Source organism: Macrotis lagotis, chromosome X (assembly GCF_037893015.1).
Source record: "Macrotis lagotis isolate mMagLag1 chromosome X, bilby.v1.9.chrom.fasta, whole genome shotgun sequence".
Lineage (NCBI taxonomy): Eukaryota > Metazoa > Chordata > Mammalia > Peramelemorphia > Peramelidae > Macrotis > Macrotis lagotis.
The window spans coordinates 541,891,366-541,911,354 of NC_133666.1; the positions used below are offsets into that span (position 1 = coordinate 541,891,366).

At 34.3% G+C, this 19,989-nt stretch overlaps 1 protein-coding gene across 4 annotated transcripts in view; it reads left to right on the top strand.

Annotated features, from left to right (window-relative positions):
- Nucleotides 1–14,741, top strand: part of OSGIN2 (oxidative stress induced growth inhibitor family member 2) — a 34,446-nt gene extending 19,705 nt beyond the window's left edge. For all 4 annotated transcript variants that reach the window (XM_074199914.1, XM_074199909.1, XM_074199910.1 and 1 more), the window contains 2 exons: nucleotides 1,224–1,315; nucleotides 12,977–14,741. In XM_074199914.1, the coding sequence (XP_074056015.1) occupies nucleotides 1,224–1,315; nucleotides 12,977–14,024 (1,140 nt within the window). In that variant the 3' untranslated portion in view covers nucleotides 14,025–14,741. The remainder of the gene's footprint in view (nucleotides 1–1,223; nucleotides 1,316–12,976) is intronic.
- The last annotated feature ends 5,248 nt before the right edge of the window (nucleotides 14,742–19,989 follow it).

The window sequence follows — 19,989 nt, forward strand, 5'->3', positions numbered from 1 at the left end:
ATCATACTGGTATCCCTCTGGTTTTCCTGCATTTATGTAGTCTTTTTTTTTCCTGAGAACCAAAATCTCTGGAAGCAATAACTGATAAAACATATTTTATATGGATTAATGTCCCACTTCATATTGAATATACTTTAATTTTCCTGAACAAACTCATGAATCAGTGGTGGAATTTAGTTTATAGTCTAAATTCTGACTTTCAAGCAACTACATTATAACACCAGAGTAGGATGTTAAACATTGCATAAAGACTGATTCCAGTTTATGAAAGACTCTATTCATTTTGGGAAATGCTTAAACATTTATAGCAGCTCCCTTTGCTGCAGGTTTAGTGCTCTGGCCTCTTGATGTTGGCTTCAGTTCTTCTCGGTCTAGGAGATTATACCAAAATAGCATCTGTAACTATTGCTTTCATATACCCTCCCCCAACTATTTTTCAGACAGCCACAAATGATGCTTCATCAGTTGAGCTCCCACTTCTGAGCTCTTTTGGGTACCATGTTGGAGAGAGTTGAGAGACAAGAAGCCAGAGTTCTTGATTTGTCAAAGGGAGCTAATGGCCTCAAAAACAGCACAGAAATTGTGATCTTATTTTTAGACTGATTCTGTGTTAGGTAAGGCAGAGATAGGTATAAGTAGAATGTGGGATTTCACCCTTCCCTTTTGCTTCTAGCTATGGACCATCATTATTTATGGGGCCATGGTTTATTTCCTTGATCCTTGGGAAATGTTGCCTATAAATTAGCCCAGCCTTTGGAATGAATTTTGTAATATAATTGAACAGGAAATGATTGCTTGCTCAAATTTTTCAGATAACTTTGACAGTAAGATGAATTAGGACATGAGGTATTAAATACACTTCCTCTCTTTATTTAAAAGAAAAAGTAATTTTCCTGTTTCCCTTTCTAAAAATGAGTTTAAGAATTATATACTGATCAGTAACAACTTATGATCAAAACCAAAAATTTATCTGGAGTATTTGGATGTTTGCAGTTATATAATTTTAAAAAAAAATTTAAAAATAGGTATATGAATAGGTCCTGTGATATGGTGCTAGGCATATAAAGATTTATAGGCAAATTGGCAGTTTTACATAGACATTGGAACACCTTTGATTCTAAGAATTTTAAATTTGTAGAATCAGTTCAAGGTGTTTGATCAGTTTAAGAAAATCAAGGCAGTTCAAATATATGATGCCTTTGCCTTATTTTTTTTCCAAATAGCATATGGAAGGTTCCATGTTGACCATCAGCTTTGGAAACTGGATGGAGTTGCCTGGGCTTAAGTTTAAGGATTGGGTGTCTGCTAAGAGAAGGTAAGAATTAATTTGAAATTGCTTGATACTTCATGGTATTTTGTAACTAGAAGTGACTGTGTGGATCATATTGTTTAGCTATAGAAACTTAGACTCAAAGTTGTTATGTGACTTACCTGAGGTCACAGAATCATGCCTTTGTTCAGTTTTTTCCCCGATGTGGAATGCTTTTTTCCTGCTTATCTTTCAAGGATACCTTTTCTTTCAAGAAACCTTCCATGTTCTCCTAGAAACTTTCTAAATTGCCACAAAACTTGATACATACATACATACATTTACAGTGTTTCTTCATCTTCAGCATATATGTAAGTACTTCATATAGGTACTTCTTTAGGTCATGCAGATCATAAACTACTTTTCATCCTATGCTATTCTTTGTCCATAATTTCCCATGTGGAAAGGGAGCTCCATCTAAGTCTCTGTTGCATAGGGAGCAATGCAGCATGTCCATTTGTCCATTCTCATTTCTTAGTGATCCATTTCTTTTTCTGGTAATATAAAAATAATAACTAGCATTTATAGAGTGCTTTAAAGATTACAAAGCACTTTACAAATAATTATTTCATTTCAGCTTTATAACAACTCTTGGAGGTGGGTGCTTTTATTTCCTCTTTATTAGATAAGAAAACTGAGGCAGACCAGGGTCACACAACTAGTGTCTAAAATTAGATTTGAATGGGTCTTCCTCACTCCAGGCCTAGAGTTTTTATACAATTGTGCCACAAGTTGCCTATTATGCTTTTTTTTTTTTTAAGGTTTTTGCAAGGCAAACAGGGTTAAGTGGCTTGCCCAAGTCCACATAGCTAGGTAATTATTAAGTGTCTGAAACCGGATTTGAACCCAGGTACTCTTGACTCCAGGGCTAGTGCTTTATCCACTATGCCACCTAGCCGCCCCTCTATACTGCTTTTTGCGTGCAGTTTGCCACTAGTAATATATTCTAGTGTTCTGATGCCCACCATCTTTTCATTGTCCTTTGGGTGACCCACAGTTTTGATTCATTGGAGAATTTGGTATTGTTTTGTAGGCATGTATTACTGGAAAAATAATGATATTTAAAAGATAGAATTTTACCTGTTCTTTTTCTCCTAAACTAATATGGACTAAATTTGTTGTTTATCTACAGTGTTTCATCACAGTATATAAACTAATGGACCATCTGAGTTGTCTGTCTATCTGCATATCATAGTCTAGAAAATAGACACTGTTCAATGTTTTTCCTGAGTGAACAAGTAAAACTATTAAGTGATTTTTGAATCTCAATTTGGAAGCTGTCTAAAGGCCCTTAGTCTTGATGCAGTCATCTTCATTAGCAAATAATATTTACTCATTTATGGTAATTTCTGTTGCATGACATTATGAAAACTTGAGTAGAATAGTGAAATGATAAAGGAGATTATGTGTTGGGGTTTTTTTTTAAACCACTGAGATCCATTCTCTTTCCTATCAGTTTTCTCCTGCATTTGGTTATTCTCCTGAAATGTTATATTTTCCACTTACCAGTCTATACACTCACTAACAAATTCGCTTTTTTCCACCCCCTTTCCCTATAACTATCTTTACCTTTCTATCCACTTAGACTATTGAATTTGTGTATCTGGCTGTGAGAGTATGGGTGTATCTTTGGGTAAGAAGGAAGTGTGTAAATAGTTTATGACTGAGAAGTGTAGAGCAGGAATGTGATCTGAGGCAAAAAGAAGATGTAATTGTCTAAATGAGAATACTGGCAGACTACTCAGGACAGATGACAGTAAGCCCTTGAATGAATTAAATACCTAGACAGGAAATATGAAAGGAGAAACTGAGAAGATGAAGTTTCAACTGAAAATAATGATAAGTTAGGATCAATACTTGGGAGGGGAGAACAAAATATGATCCTAGGAGAAATATAAGAAAAACATTAAGGATAGTGAATGGGTATATATATAGAATTAGTAGACCATAAAGCAGAAAGTTGATCAATTAATATTTAAGTCTGCAGAAATACTGTTCCAGTGCTGCTGTCATATTAGTAAATTGAAACCAAGGAAAATAATTCAAATTATACCTTTTGTTCAGTTTGTAAACAAATGTGAGTGCTTGGTACTTAACAGGCACTGTACTTGATCAAATATGAATAATATTTAGTCCCTGTTTTCATGGAGTTTATTTTACCTTCAATCAGAGAATTTTGTTTTAATGATTTATTAAAATTTATAATGAGCTTTGAAAATACTGCCCTTATGAAAAATTGAGAAAAATTTTTTTAATGTAAAGAGCTTTAATTTAGTGAAATTGTACAGTATGTTGATATTCTTCTTTGCCTGAGGTATAAGAATAACAAACTTATTTTTGAATTTTAGACAGTTTTCATCCTCGTATTTGTCTATCTTAGGTAATTTAAGGAAATGAATAATTCCTGGATAGCAAGTAGATTTTTTTTTACTTAATTATTTGAATTGTTAAATACTTATTCTAGATTTCTAAATTTAATGAGAAGACACTAGAGAAATAACTTTTTCCTACTTAAAAAGTATATTTGGCTAATGTCATAAAATCATATTAAGATGTTTTCATTGATATTTATTCTAGTTGAATTTTAATGTGTCTAAGAAATGAAAGAAATGTTATAAACATAGAAGGAGCACTCTTGATATCTGCTTGAATTCTACATTGGAAATTAGTAGACAGGACATATTTGAGCTTCAGTTTATACATATATACATACACACATAAAGAAAGAGAAACCATTTCACAGGATAGTTTCAAGGTTCTGGTTAAATATTGAATGAAAAGTGCTTCTCAGAAACCTTTAAAATGACATGATAATATCAGATTATAATTATAAATTAGAGATATTTATATTTCCAAAATAGAAAACCAAATATTTCCTTTACTTTAAATGTTTGCAGTAAATAAAAGATGTACTTTTTTGGGCTTTTTTTTTTAAGCTATACTTTTTGTTCCATAAAAGAAGCATTTTGTATGTTAGGTACTTTTGTTTAAGATTTATGAATGAAATATCAGGTAAAGATGTTACATTTTTGATAGCAACAAGCTATCAATGAATTGGAGGCAGAGCCAAGATGGCAGAGAGAATCCAGGAAGTTACCTGAGCTCTCCCCAGTTTCCCTTGGAAATGAAGCATCTAAACAGATTCTGGAGGGCCACAGCCTACAAAAATTTATTGAAACAATTTTCCAATTTAAGAAAACTTAGAAGGATGTAAGAGAAAGTTCTTTCTCATTTGGGTGAAAAAGGGAGTGATTGCAGTTCAATACAAATGTTGCCTGGATAAGCTAGTGGGAGGCTATTAGTCACAGCACAGATCAGCAACCAGGGCCTCTTAGTTTTGGTTTAGCAGGCTGGCAAAGGAAGCAGTAGGCCAGGCCTCCCTAGTGTGGTGGGCAAGATGCTAGAAAACTTGGGACAATGGCCTCACTGCCCCAGGAACAAAGCTCAAATTTAAAAAATGAACAAAAAATAAAACCATGACCATAGAAAGCTACTATGACAATAGGGAATATCAAAACACAGATTCAGAAGAGGAGAGCAATGCCAAAATGTCTACATGTGAAGTCTCAAAGGGGACTACAAATTGATCTCAAACCCAAAAATCTCCAAGAAGAATTAAAAATCAGGTAAGAGGGTGGCTAGGTGGAACAGTGGATAAAGCACCAGCCCTGGAGTCAGGAGTACCTGGGTTCAAATCTGGTCTCAGACACTTAATAATTAACTAGCTGTGTGGCCTTAGGCAAGTCACTTAACCCCATTTGCTTTGCAAAAACTGAAAAAAAAATCAGGTAAAAAGAGGTAGAAGAAAATTGGAAAAAGAAATGAGAGTTATGCAGGAGAATTATGAGAAAAGCGTTAACTCAGAAAAGGAAGCACAAAAATTGACTGAGGAAAACATAAAAATTCACTAAAGAAAGCAACTTGCTTAAAAATAGAATTGGCCAAATGGAAGAAAGAGGTACAAAAACTAATATAAGAAAATAATTTCTTAAAAAGTAGAATTGGGCAAATGGAAGCTAATGACTTTATGAGGCATCAAGAATCACTCAAAACAAAATCAAAAGAATGTAAAATAAAGAAGAAAATTTAAGATACCTCACTGGAAAATAGATCTAGGAAAGATAATTTAGAAATTATTGGATTTTCTGAAAGCTATGATTAAAAAAAGAACCTGGACAGCATCTTTCAAGAAATTGTCAAGGAAAACTTACCTGATATAAACTGGAAGATAAAATAAACATTAAAAAGAAGCTACGATTCACTTCCTGAAAGAGATCCCAAAAATGAAAACTCCAAGGAATATTGTAGCCAAATTTCAGAATTCTCAGCTAAAGAAGAAAATACCGCAGGCAACCAGAAAGAAACAAGGAGCCACAGTCAGGATTACACAAGAGACTGCAGCTTCAACGTTAAGGGATCATCGGACTTGGACTATGATATTCTGGAGGGCAAAGGAGCTTGGATTACAACCAAGAATCAGCTACCCTGCAAAACTGAGCATTCCCTTTCAAGGGAAAAGATGATGTTCAACAAATTTGGGGATTTTCAAACTTGATGAAAAAGGTCAAAGCTTAATAGAAAACTCAATCTTCAATTACAGGTTTCACAAAAAGCATAAAAAAAGATAAACAAGAAAGAAAAAAAAACTTGTTATTCAATAAGATTAAACTATTTACATCCCTACATAGAAAGATGATAACTTGTAATTCTTGAGAACTGTATATATTTATTACAGTTAGAAGGAATATACATAAACTGGAGCTGTGGGTATAAGTTGACCTTGATATTGTGGTTTTTAAAAAAAAATTAAGGCAAGGGGGGAAAAGGATTGTACTGGGAGGATAGAAAGGGGGGAACAGAATAAATTACATCACAGCAAGGAGGCGTAAAAGACCTATTATTGTAGAGGAAAATTGGGGGGGAGGAGATCATTGTGCTTTACTCCTCAGATTTGGCTCAAAGAGGAAATAACATATACACTTGGTTAGGAATAGAAATTTTATCTTATTCTATGGAGAAGTAGGAGGGGAGAGGGGAAAGGGGAAAGAAAAGAAAGGGGCACCTGATAGAAGGGAGGGCTTAAAAGGAGGGCAGAAGTAAGATGGAAAAGGGGAAAGGGGGAAAAAGTCTGAAGGGAGGCAGTGGTCAGAAGCAAAACATTGGTGAGGGAGGGACAGTGAAAGGAGAGAGAACAGTATAAATGGAGGAAAATAGTATGGAGGGAAATACACAGTAATCATAAAGGTGAATATGAATGGAATATACTCTCCCATAAAAAAAGATAGCAGAGTGGATTAAAAATCAGAATTTTATAATATCTTGTTTAAAAGAAACACATTTGAAGCATAGAGATAAATAATAGTAAAGATAAAGGGCTGGAACAGGATATATTATAATTCAGATGAAGTAAAGGCAGGGGTAGCAATCTTGGTTCCCAATTAAAGAAAAAGGAAAAGCAAAAATAGATCTAATTAAAAGAGATTAAGAAGGAAAATATATCTTGCTAAAAGATACCATAGACAATGAGTACTATCAATATTAAATAAACATATGGACCAAGTTGTATAGCATCCAGATTTTTGGAGGAGATAGCTTACGGGAAGAATTCTACTAATGGGAATCCTCAATCTCTCCCTCTCAGAACTAGATTAAATCTAATCACAAAAAAAGTTAAGGAGGTGAGTAGAATTTTAGAAAAGCTCGATATTAGATCTGATGATAATTGAATGGGGACAGAAAGGAATCTACCTTTTTTCTTAGCAGCATGTGGAACCTACACAAAAATAGACTATCATTGCATAAATTTTCACATTCAGATGCAGAGGCAGAAATATTAAAGTGCATCCTTTGCAGATCATGACAAAATAAAAATTATCTGTAATAAAGGGTCATGGAAAGATAAGAATGAGTGGGTCAAACAAAAATCATAGAAACAATTATTATATTAGAGAACAGCTATAATGAGGCAAAATACCAAAACTTATAGGATGCAGCCAGAGCAGTTGTTAGGGGAAATTTTATATCTTTAGATGCTTACATGAATAAAATAAAGAAGAGATCAATAAGTGGGGCATGCAACTAAAAAGTTAGAAAAAGAAGAAATTACAAAGACTAAGATTAAATACCAAATAAAAAATTATGAAAAATCAAAGGTGAGATTAACAAAATTAAAAGTAAGAAAACTTGAACTAAAAGTAAACTTAAGAGCATGTTTTTTTGGAGGAAAAAAAACAATAAAATGGATAAACCTTAGGTTAATTAGATTTTTTTTTAACAAAGAAAGAAAATCAAATTACCAGTATAAAAAATGAAAAGGGTGAATTCACCACTAATGAAGAGATTAAAGTAAAAATTAGGAGCTATTTTGCCCAACTATATGCCAATAAATTTGACAGTGGATGAATTTGAAGTGGATATTTACAAAAATAAACTGCCCAGATTAGCAGAAGAGAAAATGAAATACTAAAGTGAACCCATTTTAGAAAAAGCAGAATAAGCTGTCAGCCAACTCCCCAAGAAAAAATTTCTATTAAATATTTAAAGAATCATTAACTCCAATCCTATATAAACTATTTGGATTTAGATGAAGAAAGAGTCCTACTAAATTTCTTTTATGATACAAATATGGTATTGATACTTAAAACGGGAAGAGCCAAAATAGAGAAAATTATACACCAATTTCCTTAATAATACTGGTGCAAAAATTTTAAATAAAATATTAGCAGAGATTGTAGCAAATTATCACCAGCATAAAGTTGATTTTTTTCAAGTAATTTTTTAGTTGATTCTCTGGAATTCTTAGTATCTGCAAATCGTAGAATTGTATCTGCAAAGTGAGAATTTTGTTTCTTCATTGCCTATTCTAATTCTTCAATTTATTTTTCTTTACTGCTAAAAGTAATATTTCTAGGATGATATTGAATTATAGTGGTGCTAGTGGGCGTCCTTGTTTCAAGGATTTTAATCCTTGATCTTAATGGTAATGCTTATGCCCATTACATAAATGCTTGATGATTGTTTTAGATAGATACTGCTTATCATTTTAAGGAAAACTGTTTATTCCTATGATCTCCAGTCTTTTGATTAGGAAAGTGCTATATTTTGTCAAAACTTTCTCTACATCTATTGAGAAAATCATAAGATTTCTGTTAGTTTTGTTATTGATATGGTCAGTCATGCTGATTGTCTCCCTAACCATCCTTGCTTACCTAGTATAATATTCTATCTGGTATAATCCTGGTGAAAAATTGCTGTAACCTCTTTGCTAATATTTTTGTTTAAAATTTTTTGTATCAGTATTCATTAGCGAAATTTGGTATATAATTTTCTCTCTTTTTGGATATTCCTGGTTTAAGTTTCAGTACCATATTTGTGTCATAAAAGGAATTTGGCAAGATTCCTTTGCCTGTTTTTTCAAAAAAGTTTATATAGAACTGGAATTGTTCCTTAAATATTTGAAAGAATTTACTCAAAAAATCTGTGTGATTCTGGAAAGTTTTTCTTAGGGATTTCATTGATGGCTGGCTTGTTCATTTTTTTTTAATAGAATTACTTAAATATCTTATTTCCTTTTAATCTAGGCAAATTAAGTTTTTTGTAAATATTCGTACATCTTACTTAGATTGCCAGATTTCTTGGCATATAGTTGAACACAGAATATTGTACATTGTAATAACATTGTATAACTATGATAGGCTTGGCTCTTCTCAGCAATACAGTGACAAAAGATTTGTGATGGAAAATGCGATTCATATTCAGAGAAAGAATCATGGAGTCTAAATGCAGATCAAAGCACATTTTCACTTTTTTTCTTTTCGTTTTTTCTGATATTTCACAACATGACTAATGTGAAAATATGTGTAACATGATGGTACATGTATAATCTATATCAGATTGATTTTCATTCTTGAGGAGGGAGAAAACTTTGAAATTAAAAATCTTTAAAGGGGTGGCTAGGTGGCGCAGTGGATAGAGCACTGGCCCTGGAGTCAGGAGTACGGAGTACCTGAATTCAAATCCGGCCTCAGACACTTAATAATTACCTAGCTGTGTAGCCTTGGGCAAGCCACTTAACCTCATTGCCTTGTAAAAACTTTAAAAAAAAAAAAATTTAAAAATTTGAAAATAATCTTTACATGTAATTAGAAAATAATAAAATACTATTAAGTGCAAAAAAGATATCAATGAATTTACTCTTTTAATTATCAATTAGAAATTCATCTTGTCAAAATCTTAACATGTTTTATCTTTAAAAAACAGGATCGACTTCTGACAATTTCACTTTATCTGTTAAATCACAAAATTCTAAGTTAAATAAACATTTCAGCAGACAATACTTCATGGTGACATTTTGGAACTCTGACTAACTCAGTTTATCCTCTATAATCATTGAAACTATAGAGTTTTCATTAACATAATATTTAATAACACCCTTTTTATTTGGATTGGGAATTTCTTTATTGCTATAGATTCTAACCCCTTAATGCCTCAGTTGCATACGTTGTTTTGACCAATAAAATTTACCTGTTGGACAAACTTCTGGTGATGAGTCTGTCTGAACTTGACTAGGTTGGTCCTTAAACATAATACAGTTTCTCTAGTTTGAAGAAAGACATTCCATGCATATTCCACCAGTATAGTCTTTGTGAAAGCGAAGTCCTCTCTCCCCAATAGCTATTGAAATAAGGTTTTATTGGAGAAAAGTACCTCAGCTTGTATCAATAGAAATAGAGTATTCAGGAAATGCATACTATATAGTAGTGCTTCTCAGACTTCTTGGTCTTAGGATCCATTTATATTCTTAAAAATTATTGATGTTCCCAAAGAGTTTTTATGTGGGCTCTATAGGGAGATTTTTTACTGATAATTTTAAAGATACCTATTTGTTTAAAAACAATGTTAATAAAAACATGTTGATGAAAAAAATATTTCTTCCCCAAATTTGAATGACATTTTAAAAAATATTTTTCCAGAAGACAACTAGATTCATATCTGCTTCTGCATTCAATCTGTTATACGTCATCTTGATTAAAGTCTATAAGGTTAATTTGGCCTCAGATATGTGGTTGAAAAAGAGAGGAGTATTTTTGTGAGCAAATAACATCTAATATTATTACAAAAATAACCTTTGAACCTTGTGGACCTCCAGAGGTCTTGAGTTCATCTTTGAGAACCATCTAGTCTCAACTGTTCCTAAGAAAGCAATACCCTTTATGAAGGCCCAACAAAAAGCTGTCCAGCCTTCATGTAAAAAGGAAACTAATTCTTATAATTTTTCCTTAGTTGTTTCTTTAAATCCTTGGCTTTCCCTTTGGAACCAAGTTAAGCAAATAATATAATTCACTTTTCATATGGGTACCCTTCAAATATTTGAATACAATCAATTTCTTCCTAAATTATCCAGACTAAATATGTTACAATTCTTTCAATCTCAACTTAGAGTACTTGCTCTTAAGGTCCTTGACCACCTAGTCATCTTGCTCAGGATGCATTCTAGCTAATCAGTATTCTTTAAATGTGCCAAAAATTGAACAATCTCTAAGTGTGATAGTGGAAGGAACTTCCATCTCCCATGAGCCAGACACCAACTGGAGACCTCTCTTCACCACCTTAAAGTCATGTTAACTTCATTTTACAAACTGCAGAATTTGTGGGGAATGTGTACTGTGTGCCATGTCTTTTATATAAAACTCGTAGTCCATTAAGACCCCTAGACCTTTTTTAGATTAATTCCCAAAGGACATAACATACTAAAGTGGAAAGAATACTGGCAGCTGGCGGAATCATGGGTCTTTCTTGGTTTCAAATCCTACTGACTGTATGAGCAAGTTACTAAATCTCTATGAGCTTCAATTTCCTCATCTAATTAATAAAGGGAGCTTGACTTGCCTGCCTCTGTGATCCCTTTTAGCTTTAGATCATCTTCAACCATTATATTTCTCATTCCCTCCAACTACACTGAGACCTTACTTCTCCTATTAATACAACATTCTTTGCATCTTGTTTCTGCTGAACAAATAAATGCCCTTGCCAGACAAAAAACACTTGATCTTCAAAAATCAAAAGAAGGAAGGTTGAAAAAAGGAAACAAGTATATCCTATAGTCTGACTGATAGTTTGTCATTTGACCATAGCATCAACCTTAAGATTTTGAGGTTCATTTACAACACCTGATTCCTACCAGGACACTTTTTCTTCAGTGAATTCAAAGCCTAGCTCACGGTCTCTCCAATCTAACTTTTGCCCTCATTCTAGAAGATTTAAACATATATATACACACACACACACACACACACACACACACACACACACACACACACACATATACTCCCTCAAGCCCCCTACCTTTCTAGATTTTTAATAATACTAAGTTATTCAAAGGGAAGAACTAGAACCAGTAAATAGTTGAAGGTTCCCACAAAGATTAGGATTCAATGTAACATAGAAAAAGCTTTTACAGTTAAGAGCTGCCTAAAATTAGAATGTGCTGCTTTGTAGTCTAGTAAGCTTATGGTCACTGGAAGTGTTTAAGCAGTTTGGATTGATTGCTTGACAAACATCTATTAACTACTTATTATGTACCAAAAGATAGGTACACATATTAGCATATACAAGATATATATTTTAAAATACAAGATAATTTTGAGGAGGGGGGTGGAATCAAGAAAGGGCTCATATAGGGTTCAGCTTTGAAAGAGGTTACAAATTCTAAGTGGAAGAGGCAGAGGAGGGAGTACTTTTTGGGAACTGGGAACACTCTCATAAAAGACTCCAAGGTGGGAGATGGAGAGATGTAAGGAAGAGAAAGGCCAGTGTGGCTGGAGGCAGACCACATGAAAGGGAACCATTCTAATTTAAGTGCTTTGCAAATATTCTGTTTGCTTTTCATAACATTCCAGTGTTATGATCTCCACTTTATGGTTGAAGTTGCTTAGATTACACAACCTAAATTTTAGGTTACACAACAAAAAGCATCTGAGACAGGATTTGAATTGCATCTTCTTGACTTCAGGTCCAGGTGGACAGGTTGTAGAGGACTTTAAATACTCCTGACTCCAGGGCCAGTGCTCTATCCACTGCACCACCTAGCTGCCCCTCTTTTATTTTATATACATATATATATATATATATATATATATATATATATATATATATATATTTTTTTTTTTTTTTTTTTAGGTTTTTGCAAGGCAGTGGGGTTAAGTGGCTTGCCCAAGGCCACACAGCTAGGTAATTATTATGTGTCTGAGGTCAGATTTGAACTCAGGTACTCTTGACTCCAGGGCTGGTGTTCTATCCACTGCGCCACCAAGCTGCCCCTTTTAATTTTTTTTTAAAGGAATTTAATGCATCAGATTGATTTTTGAAGTAATTCAATTCAAGATTGTGTGGTTCTATTATTTTCAAGATGTCAGTAATCAGTTTAAAAACGGTTTTCAGATTTTGTTTTTCTCTTTTTGACTAGTGATTACAGTTATCTGAAGGACTTTTCTAGGAAGAGTATTTTAACATACCTATGCTAGAATAATATATGAACAAGATTTGCTTAATCCACAATTGAAAATTAGTTATTTCATATGGAAAGGAAGCAGCATGCTTAGGCACTATTGAATATAGAGAGGTTGTATTACAGCAACAAAAGGTTTGATTTTTTTTTTTCTCTTTAAGGAATATAAAGAATGACCGAGTTACACCAGAGGAGATAGCCTGCTACTACAAACATTATGTGAAAGTTATGGGTCTTCAGAAGAATTTCCGAGAAAATGCTTATATAACTTCTATATCAAGACTTTACAGAGATCAGGATGATGATGATGATGATGATGATGACCAGGACGATGAGAACATTTCAACAGGACAGTTAAAAATGGGGAAGTCAGCGTTCATCAAGAGAAACTGGGAGATTAGAGGCTATCAAAGAATAGCTGATGGCGCTCATGTCCCTTTTTGTCTGTTTGCTGAGAATGTTGCTCTAGCGACTGGAACTCTGGATTCTCCTACTTACTTGAAAGTGGAAGGGGAGGATTGTCCCTTTGTGTTTCATTCAATGCCAGAATTTGGAGCTGCCATTAGCAAAGGAAAGTTACAGGGCAAAGTGGACCCGGTTTTAATTGTAGGTTCTGGACTTACTGCAGCTGATGCTGTGCTGTGTGCATACAACAACAATATTCCTGTAATCCATGTGTTCAGGAAGCGAGTTACTGATCCAAGTTTAATTTTCAAGCAACTTCCCAAAAAGCTTTATCCTGAATACCACAAAGTGTATCACATGATGTGTACTCAGTCATATTCTGTTGACTCTAATCTTGCATCAGCATATACCAGTTTTCCTGAGCACCATGTGCTTTCATTTAAGACAGACATGAAATGTGTTCTTCAGAGTGTCTCTGGATTGAAGAAAATCTTCAAGTTATCTGCAGCAGTTGTATTAATAGGTTCTCATCCTAATCTGTCCTTTTTAAAGGAACAAGGGTATGATTTAGGCCATAATTCAAACCAACCAATTACATGTAAAGGTAATCCTGTGGAAATTGATCCATACACATATGAGTGCACTAAAGAAGCTAACCTTTTTGCTTTGGGGCCTTTGGTTGGAGACAATTTTGTACGATTTTTAAAGGGTGGGGCACTGGGTATTGTTCGCTGTCTGGTTACTAGACAGAAGAGGAAACAGCATTTAATTGTTGAAAGAGGAGGTGGTGATGGTGTAGCATAAAGCCATTGTGTTTACAAGTAATAATTTATAACAAATCCATATGGACAATTTGCCATCAGCATTTTGAATAGTGATTTGCAATCTCTTTTCCTGGGGTTATATTGCCTGATAAGGAGGTGGTACACAACTGCACTCATTTTGAAATGTTGTAAGAACTTTGTTTTCTTTATTAAAACTACCTTATTGCCACCAGGTATAATTTTCAAATGAATAGAAAACACGGTCGATTTGTCTGACCAGCTTTAGGCCTTCATTTTAACTGAACATTCTTATTTTAACAAGACTTGGTTTCAGTTATTTTTCTTCTGTTGCTTGTGTTTAATTTTCAAAATGTTATTGCCTTGAAACTATAAAATCAGATGATTAAGCCAGGAAGTTGACTTTATATAATTTCAGATTGCAAGGAGAATGTTTATGTGGGAAAACACTTTATTTATTTTGCCACATCATCAGTTTTGCAAAATCTTTATCACTTAGATTAAGATGGTCTTTAAAGAAGATTGTTTTTACTTCTATAAGGACTTCTTAATCTCAGATTCTAATAATTATTTGATAGTCCATTAATGTTGGGATATATCTGCAAACTTGGCCATTTCAAAACAATAAAGTATTTTGTGGAGCTTTGTTTGATTTCTGTAAAGCTTTCCAATAATACTTTGATTTGAAGTACAATAAATTGCTTATAAAAGTGCTCTTATTACTGTGTATATAGAGTTAATAATTTTAATAGCTCACATTTATACAATATACTTTTTTTCTAGCACTTAGGGTTTGTAAAGTCCCATGTATACATTATTTCATTTGAGCTTGTGAAGTAAATAATATTAAGTACATTTTTATAGATTAATACACTGTTGTAACTTGTTCACTCAACTGATCAGTAATGGGCTTTCAACTTAAGTTTTCCTGATGAAGTGAGTTCACTTCATGGTATGGTGTTATCTCTTTAAAATGGTGACTGAGTTTGGCTGGAAGAAATAGCTTGAGACAAAAGTGCTTTCTCAAGACAAGCCTGTGTGATAGAGCAATTATTAATAGCCTCATTATGAATTATTTTTAGTTTTTGATCTACTAGTTATATTCAAGAAATTAGAACTGCTAGAGGGAAAAAGTTTTATCTTTCCATCTTTTCCATTTCTAAGACAGTTGTCACTACAAAATATCCAGAAAATCTTAGTTTGATTTTTGCTCCCCTCACTTACACCTTACAAATATGTCATTTAAATTTATGGTCATATGGTCTTAATATTTTTCATTGATGTGTAATAAATAGAAGTGCCATGGTTACAGGAAAACAATCAGAATTTTGGAGTTGAGAAAAGATCTCGGAGACTCCTGTACTGTCAAAACAGACATTCCCTTTAGAGTCTCACAAGGAGGAATCCAGCCACGCTGCTTGAAGAGCGCTAGGCAGTAATCTCTCTACCATCAATAGCTCAATCAGTTTTTGGACTTTACTTGTCAAGAAATTCTTTCTTGTTAATTCAGTAAACGTTTATTAAGTGCCTGCTATATCCCAGGCACTCAGCAAAGTGTTGGACATACGAAATGAGGTAAAAAGCAGTCCTTGCCCTATAATGTAGAATTTATAAGGTAATGTTTCCAGTTCATATATAATCTCTCTCCACCATTGCTTCTAACTTTGACAATTGGGGACAAGGAAAAAACTATACTATATATTCCACATTCTTTTTGTTTGTTTTTTTACAGGATCTGTGATTTCCTAGGAAGCTCCTGGAATATTGACTCCTTATATATAATCTAGAGTCTTCAGTGCCTGAATCACTGGAAGGTTAAGTGACTTTGCCCAGGGTAACAAAAACCAGTATATTTAAGAGACAGGTCTTGAACCCTGTCCACATGATAGCACTTCAGATATTTAATGACTATTGTAATGGTCTTCTTATAAATCTCCTTTCAAGTCAAACATCCCAGGTTTAATCAGTTGCTTCTTAGGTGACGAGTTCTCTTACCATCTTGGCTTGGCCTAGATTCATTTCCATTTGCCAGTGCCCTTCTTAATATGTGTCACCCCAAACTGCACATACTATTCCTGATCTGTTCTGGCTTAGCACTGTTCTCCTTTCAGTACCACTGTTGTCTTATCTGACTGACTCATGGAAACTGACAGTAAGTTCACAAGCTCCTCATCCTACCTTCATGTCATTTTCATAAGAACTCTATATAGCCACACATTTGATACTTCACACTTATCTTCATTAAATTCAGTTTAAGAGATTTGGCTCAACATTCCAATCTCAAGATCCTTTTGGATTTTAAGTTTGTTGTTGAATCCTTTCTGGTTATAGTCTAATCTCTTATCCAAATAAGAGAGTTAGCAGAGTCCTTTACTGAAAGAGATAGGCAGAAATGAAATTAATTTAGTCCAACATTAACTGCTTTTAATGGATCCAAATAGTAGGCAAGATTTTGGCAGAGTGGACAGAAAGATGACAGTTGACTGTGTATCACTAGGCAGATCCCTTATACTTTTAGTGTGACTGAAGTTCTCAAAGACTAGGGAGCAGAAATGGCTGATTTCAACAGTAGAAGTTCCTTAACAGAAGGAAATCACAAATCTGGTTTAAAAATAAAAAGTGAAGCCATGCTTGCTCCTAGTAATGACTGATTTCTTTCCTAAATGTTCAGAATCTACTTATATTGTTGTTTTTCAGTTGTGTCCAACTCATGATCCTATTTAGTTTTTTCTTGACCAAGTCTTTCTCCAGCTTATTTTACAGAAGAGGAAACTGAGGCATAAGTTAAGTGACTTGCCCTTCCAAATACGTGTCACACAGGAAGTCACACAACTAGTAAGTGAGGCTGAATTTGAACTCAGGAAGATGAGTCTTCTTGACTTTAGGCCCACCACTCTACTGCACCATCTGGCTGCCCCCTCTTTTTATCATATATGCTAGAATTCAAGAATTTAAGTCAAACACATTGGATTATTGAAAATGATGTCACACTAAATAGAAACAGATTCTTGCATATTGATTAACTTACAAGAACCTCAAAAGAGCACACTGTTTCCTCAAAACATTTATCAAGTAGGTTATTTATAACACCTCTAGAGAGGATCTCCTTTTCTATTTTATTAAGTGTCTGAGGCTGGATTTGAACCCAGGTACTCCTGACTCCAGGGCTGGTGCTCTATCCACTGTGCCACCTAGCCATCCCATGATACCACTCTTAAAAGGATATATGTGCTACCCCCTTTGGATACAGTCCCAGGTATTTGCCCTGTTGACTCCTGTGCATTTATTTCATTTAATGCACATTTATTTCATTTAGAATTCTGTTCATTGATGATTTCCCAGTGTATCTCCAGCAATCTTTCCCTTGCCCCAACAGAGGATTGTTTTGTTTTCCTGTCAGAATTTTAAAATATCTCATTACTTTCTGGCAGACTTCTAGACATAAGCCAGATGATTCTACCTAGCCTTTGTAATTTATATGAAAATTGCTGCATTGAAATCTAGGGCACATATGTAATAGACTTATTACTTTCAGCAGATTAAAGGGTAGAATGTTAACTTAGAGTTCCTTGTAGTGATCTTTACTTCAGTTTTATATGCAACCATATTACCTGGCTTGTCAGAAATATCCTGTTTTTTTCCTTCCCTATCTTTTAATTGAAGACCATCTTAATCAGATCTCCTACACTCCAAATAATATTTTTACAGTCTTATTAGAGCCCATTATTCCTTTATGTTAAACAGTGATGCATAAAACAGTGCATTGTCTTGCCATTCCTTAGCTATTGACTTAGCCAAATCTGTCGTTCCTTTGGTTAGAAAAATAGCTCCTGTGTTCAGTAAGGTGTAGAATGGTCCAAACCACCATCATCTCTGAAGCTTTCATTCTGGGGATATTCCTCAAAGGCTAGAAAGGATTCTCTTTGTCCTGGAAGAGACTAGATAGCTCTTTAATACATTGTAATGGAGATTCTTTTTCAGGCATGAGTTGACACAGATGGCAGGTAGAAATTATGGGATTATGAATCATTGGTTCCAACATAACATAAATAAAGGTATAACTATCCAATTCTTGAGAAACTGTGTTCCAAGTACACATTCCTGGAACCCAGAATACTTCCTTCTCTATTCATTTCTCAGTACTTTTAACAAGAAGTTGACACTTGCTTACTGCAATTCCTCTTGACTCTTTAGTAGAATACTGCCTCTCTCCTGGTGGGATCTGTGTATCATTTTTGCATTGGGGGGAAAAAAAACTATTCCTCAAAATGGTAGAGATCTACTCGGGTGGGGGGTTCTCTGGCATTTTAGTGAGTCTTTGGATACCTTCTCAGAATGCACTTAAATGCATATATAGGATTACAAAGAAAACCAATTATATTAAAATGTAGTTATCAAATATTTAAAAAAAAGTTCAAGAATCCTGGCTGCATGGGAAAGAACCTCACTTATATAGCTTCCATTATTCAGGGGTCTTTTTTTTTTTCCTATTTTTCACATGTTACTCCTTTCAAACTTACTCAGATTTCTATCCCCTCTTGCTATCTAAAATTTCTTGCCTATGTTTTCTCTTTTAAACTCTCCCATTCTTTAATAATAATCATACTAATTATAGCACTTTATGTTCTCATTTGAGCCTCACAGCACCCCTGGAATGTAGGTGCTAGTTTTATCCACATTTTATAGATGAGGAAACTGAGGCTAAGAGAGAGACTAAGTTGGATAAGGCAAGGATTCAAACTGAAGTCTCTGAAGAAACATTCTGATAATCTGACAAATGGAGAGATGTCCTTTCAGCCCTTTCATGGCCGTTTTTAATCTTTCTAATTCCCTACAAACTATTATAATAATCTTCCTAGGGACAGCTAGGTGGTGTACTGGATAGAGCACCGGCCCTGGAGTCAGTAGTACCTGAGTTCAAATCTGGCCTCAGACACTTAGTAATTGCCTAGCTGTATAGCCTTGGGCAAGCCACTTAACCCCAATGCCTTGCAAAAACTAAATGATAATATAATAATAATAATAATAATAATAATCCTAATTAGTGTGTCTTCTCCCAACCCAATCTGACACCCACATCATTGCCACATTAATAATGCTAAGGCTCTGATCTATTACTCTTGCTCAGGATGCTTTAAGATAAAAATATAAATTTCTCTGGCACTTAAAGCCCTTTACAATTTGGCTCTGACCTAGCTTTCTGAACTGGGAGTACAACATTCTACTTTGTTCATTCTAAGCTTCCACCATGCCCGACATCTCCTTTCCACCTTTGCATGTATCTCCAATTAAGGAGACTTGCCATGTCTAAGTAAATCTTTTGTTAACTGTTAATTGAACTGAGCATCTCATTTTGTTCTAGTTTTAGACAAACTACAAGGGGATTGGCCTACCTCAGGCTCAGTCTATTATGAATCTGCATTACTCCCACCATTGGGCTCAATTTGTTCTTTCTCACCTTTTGATGAAATGCAGCAAGAATCTATTTACTCCTCCCTCTTCCCTAAGGGACCATTTCAAACCTTACTTTCCTCTCCTAAAACTTCCTCTTAGCTCAATTTTTTGCCTCCTACTTTACTGGGAGAGTAGGGAGGGAATAAGGAACATCTACTATGTTCTAGACATCATAGACACCTTACAAATGTTCTCATTTGATGCTCACAATCCTGATATAAATGAAACGTCATTTTTATTGTTTATACATTTTATTATTCACTATTCCCAAAGCCTGCTTGATTATTATCCCAGCAAGCTAGTATCTCTTTTCTTATGATAACAGATTCCTCATTGCAAATAATATTGTTCTTGTAATCCCTTATCTAGGTGCACTGCCTAAGAGGCTGCCCTTTAACAGAGCTTCTAATTGCAATTAATGTGTTGGCATTTATATCAGAAATCTCTGAAAAATTTCTACAAGCACACACTACAGGCCTTTAGGGAAGCTTCTTCCATAACTTTGATCTGTAATAACTTAGTTGTTTCTTTAG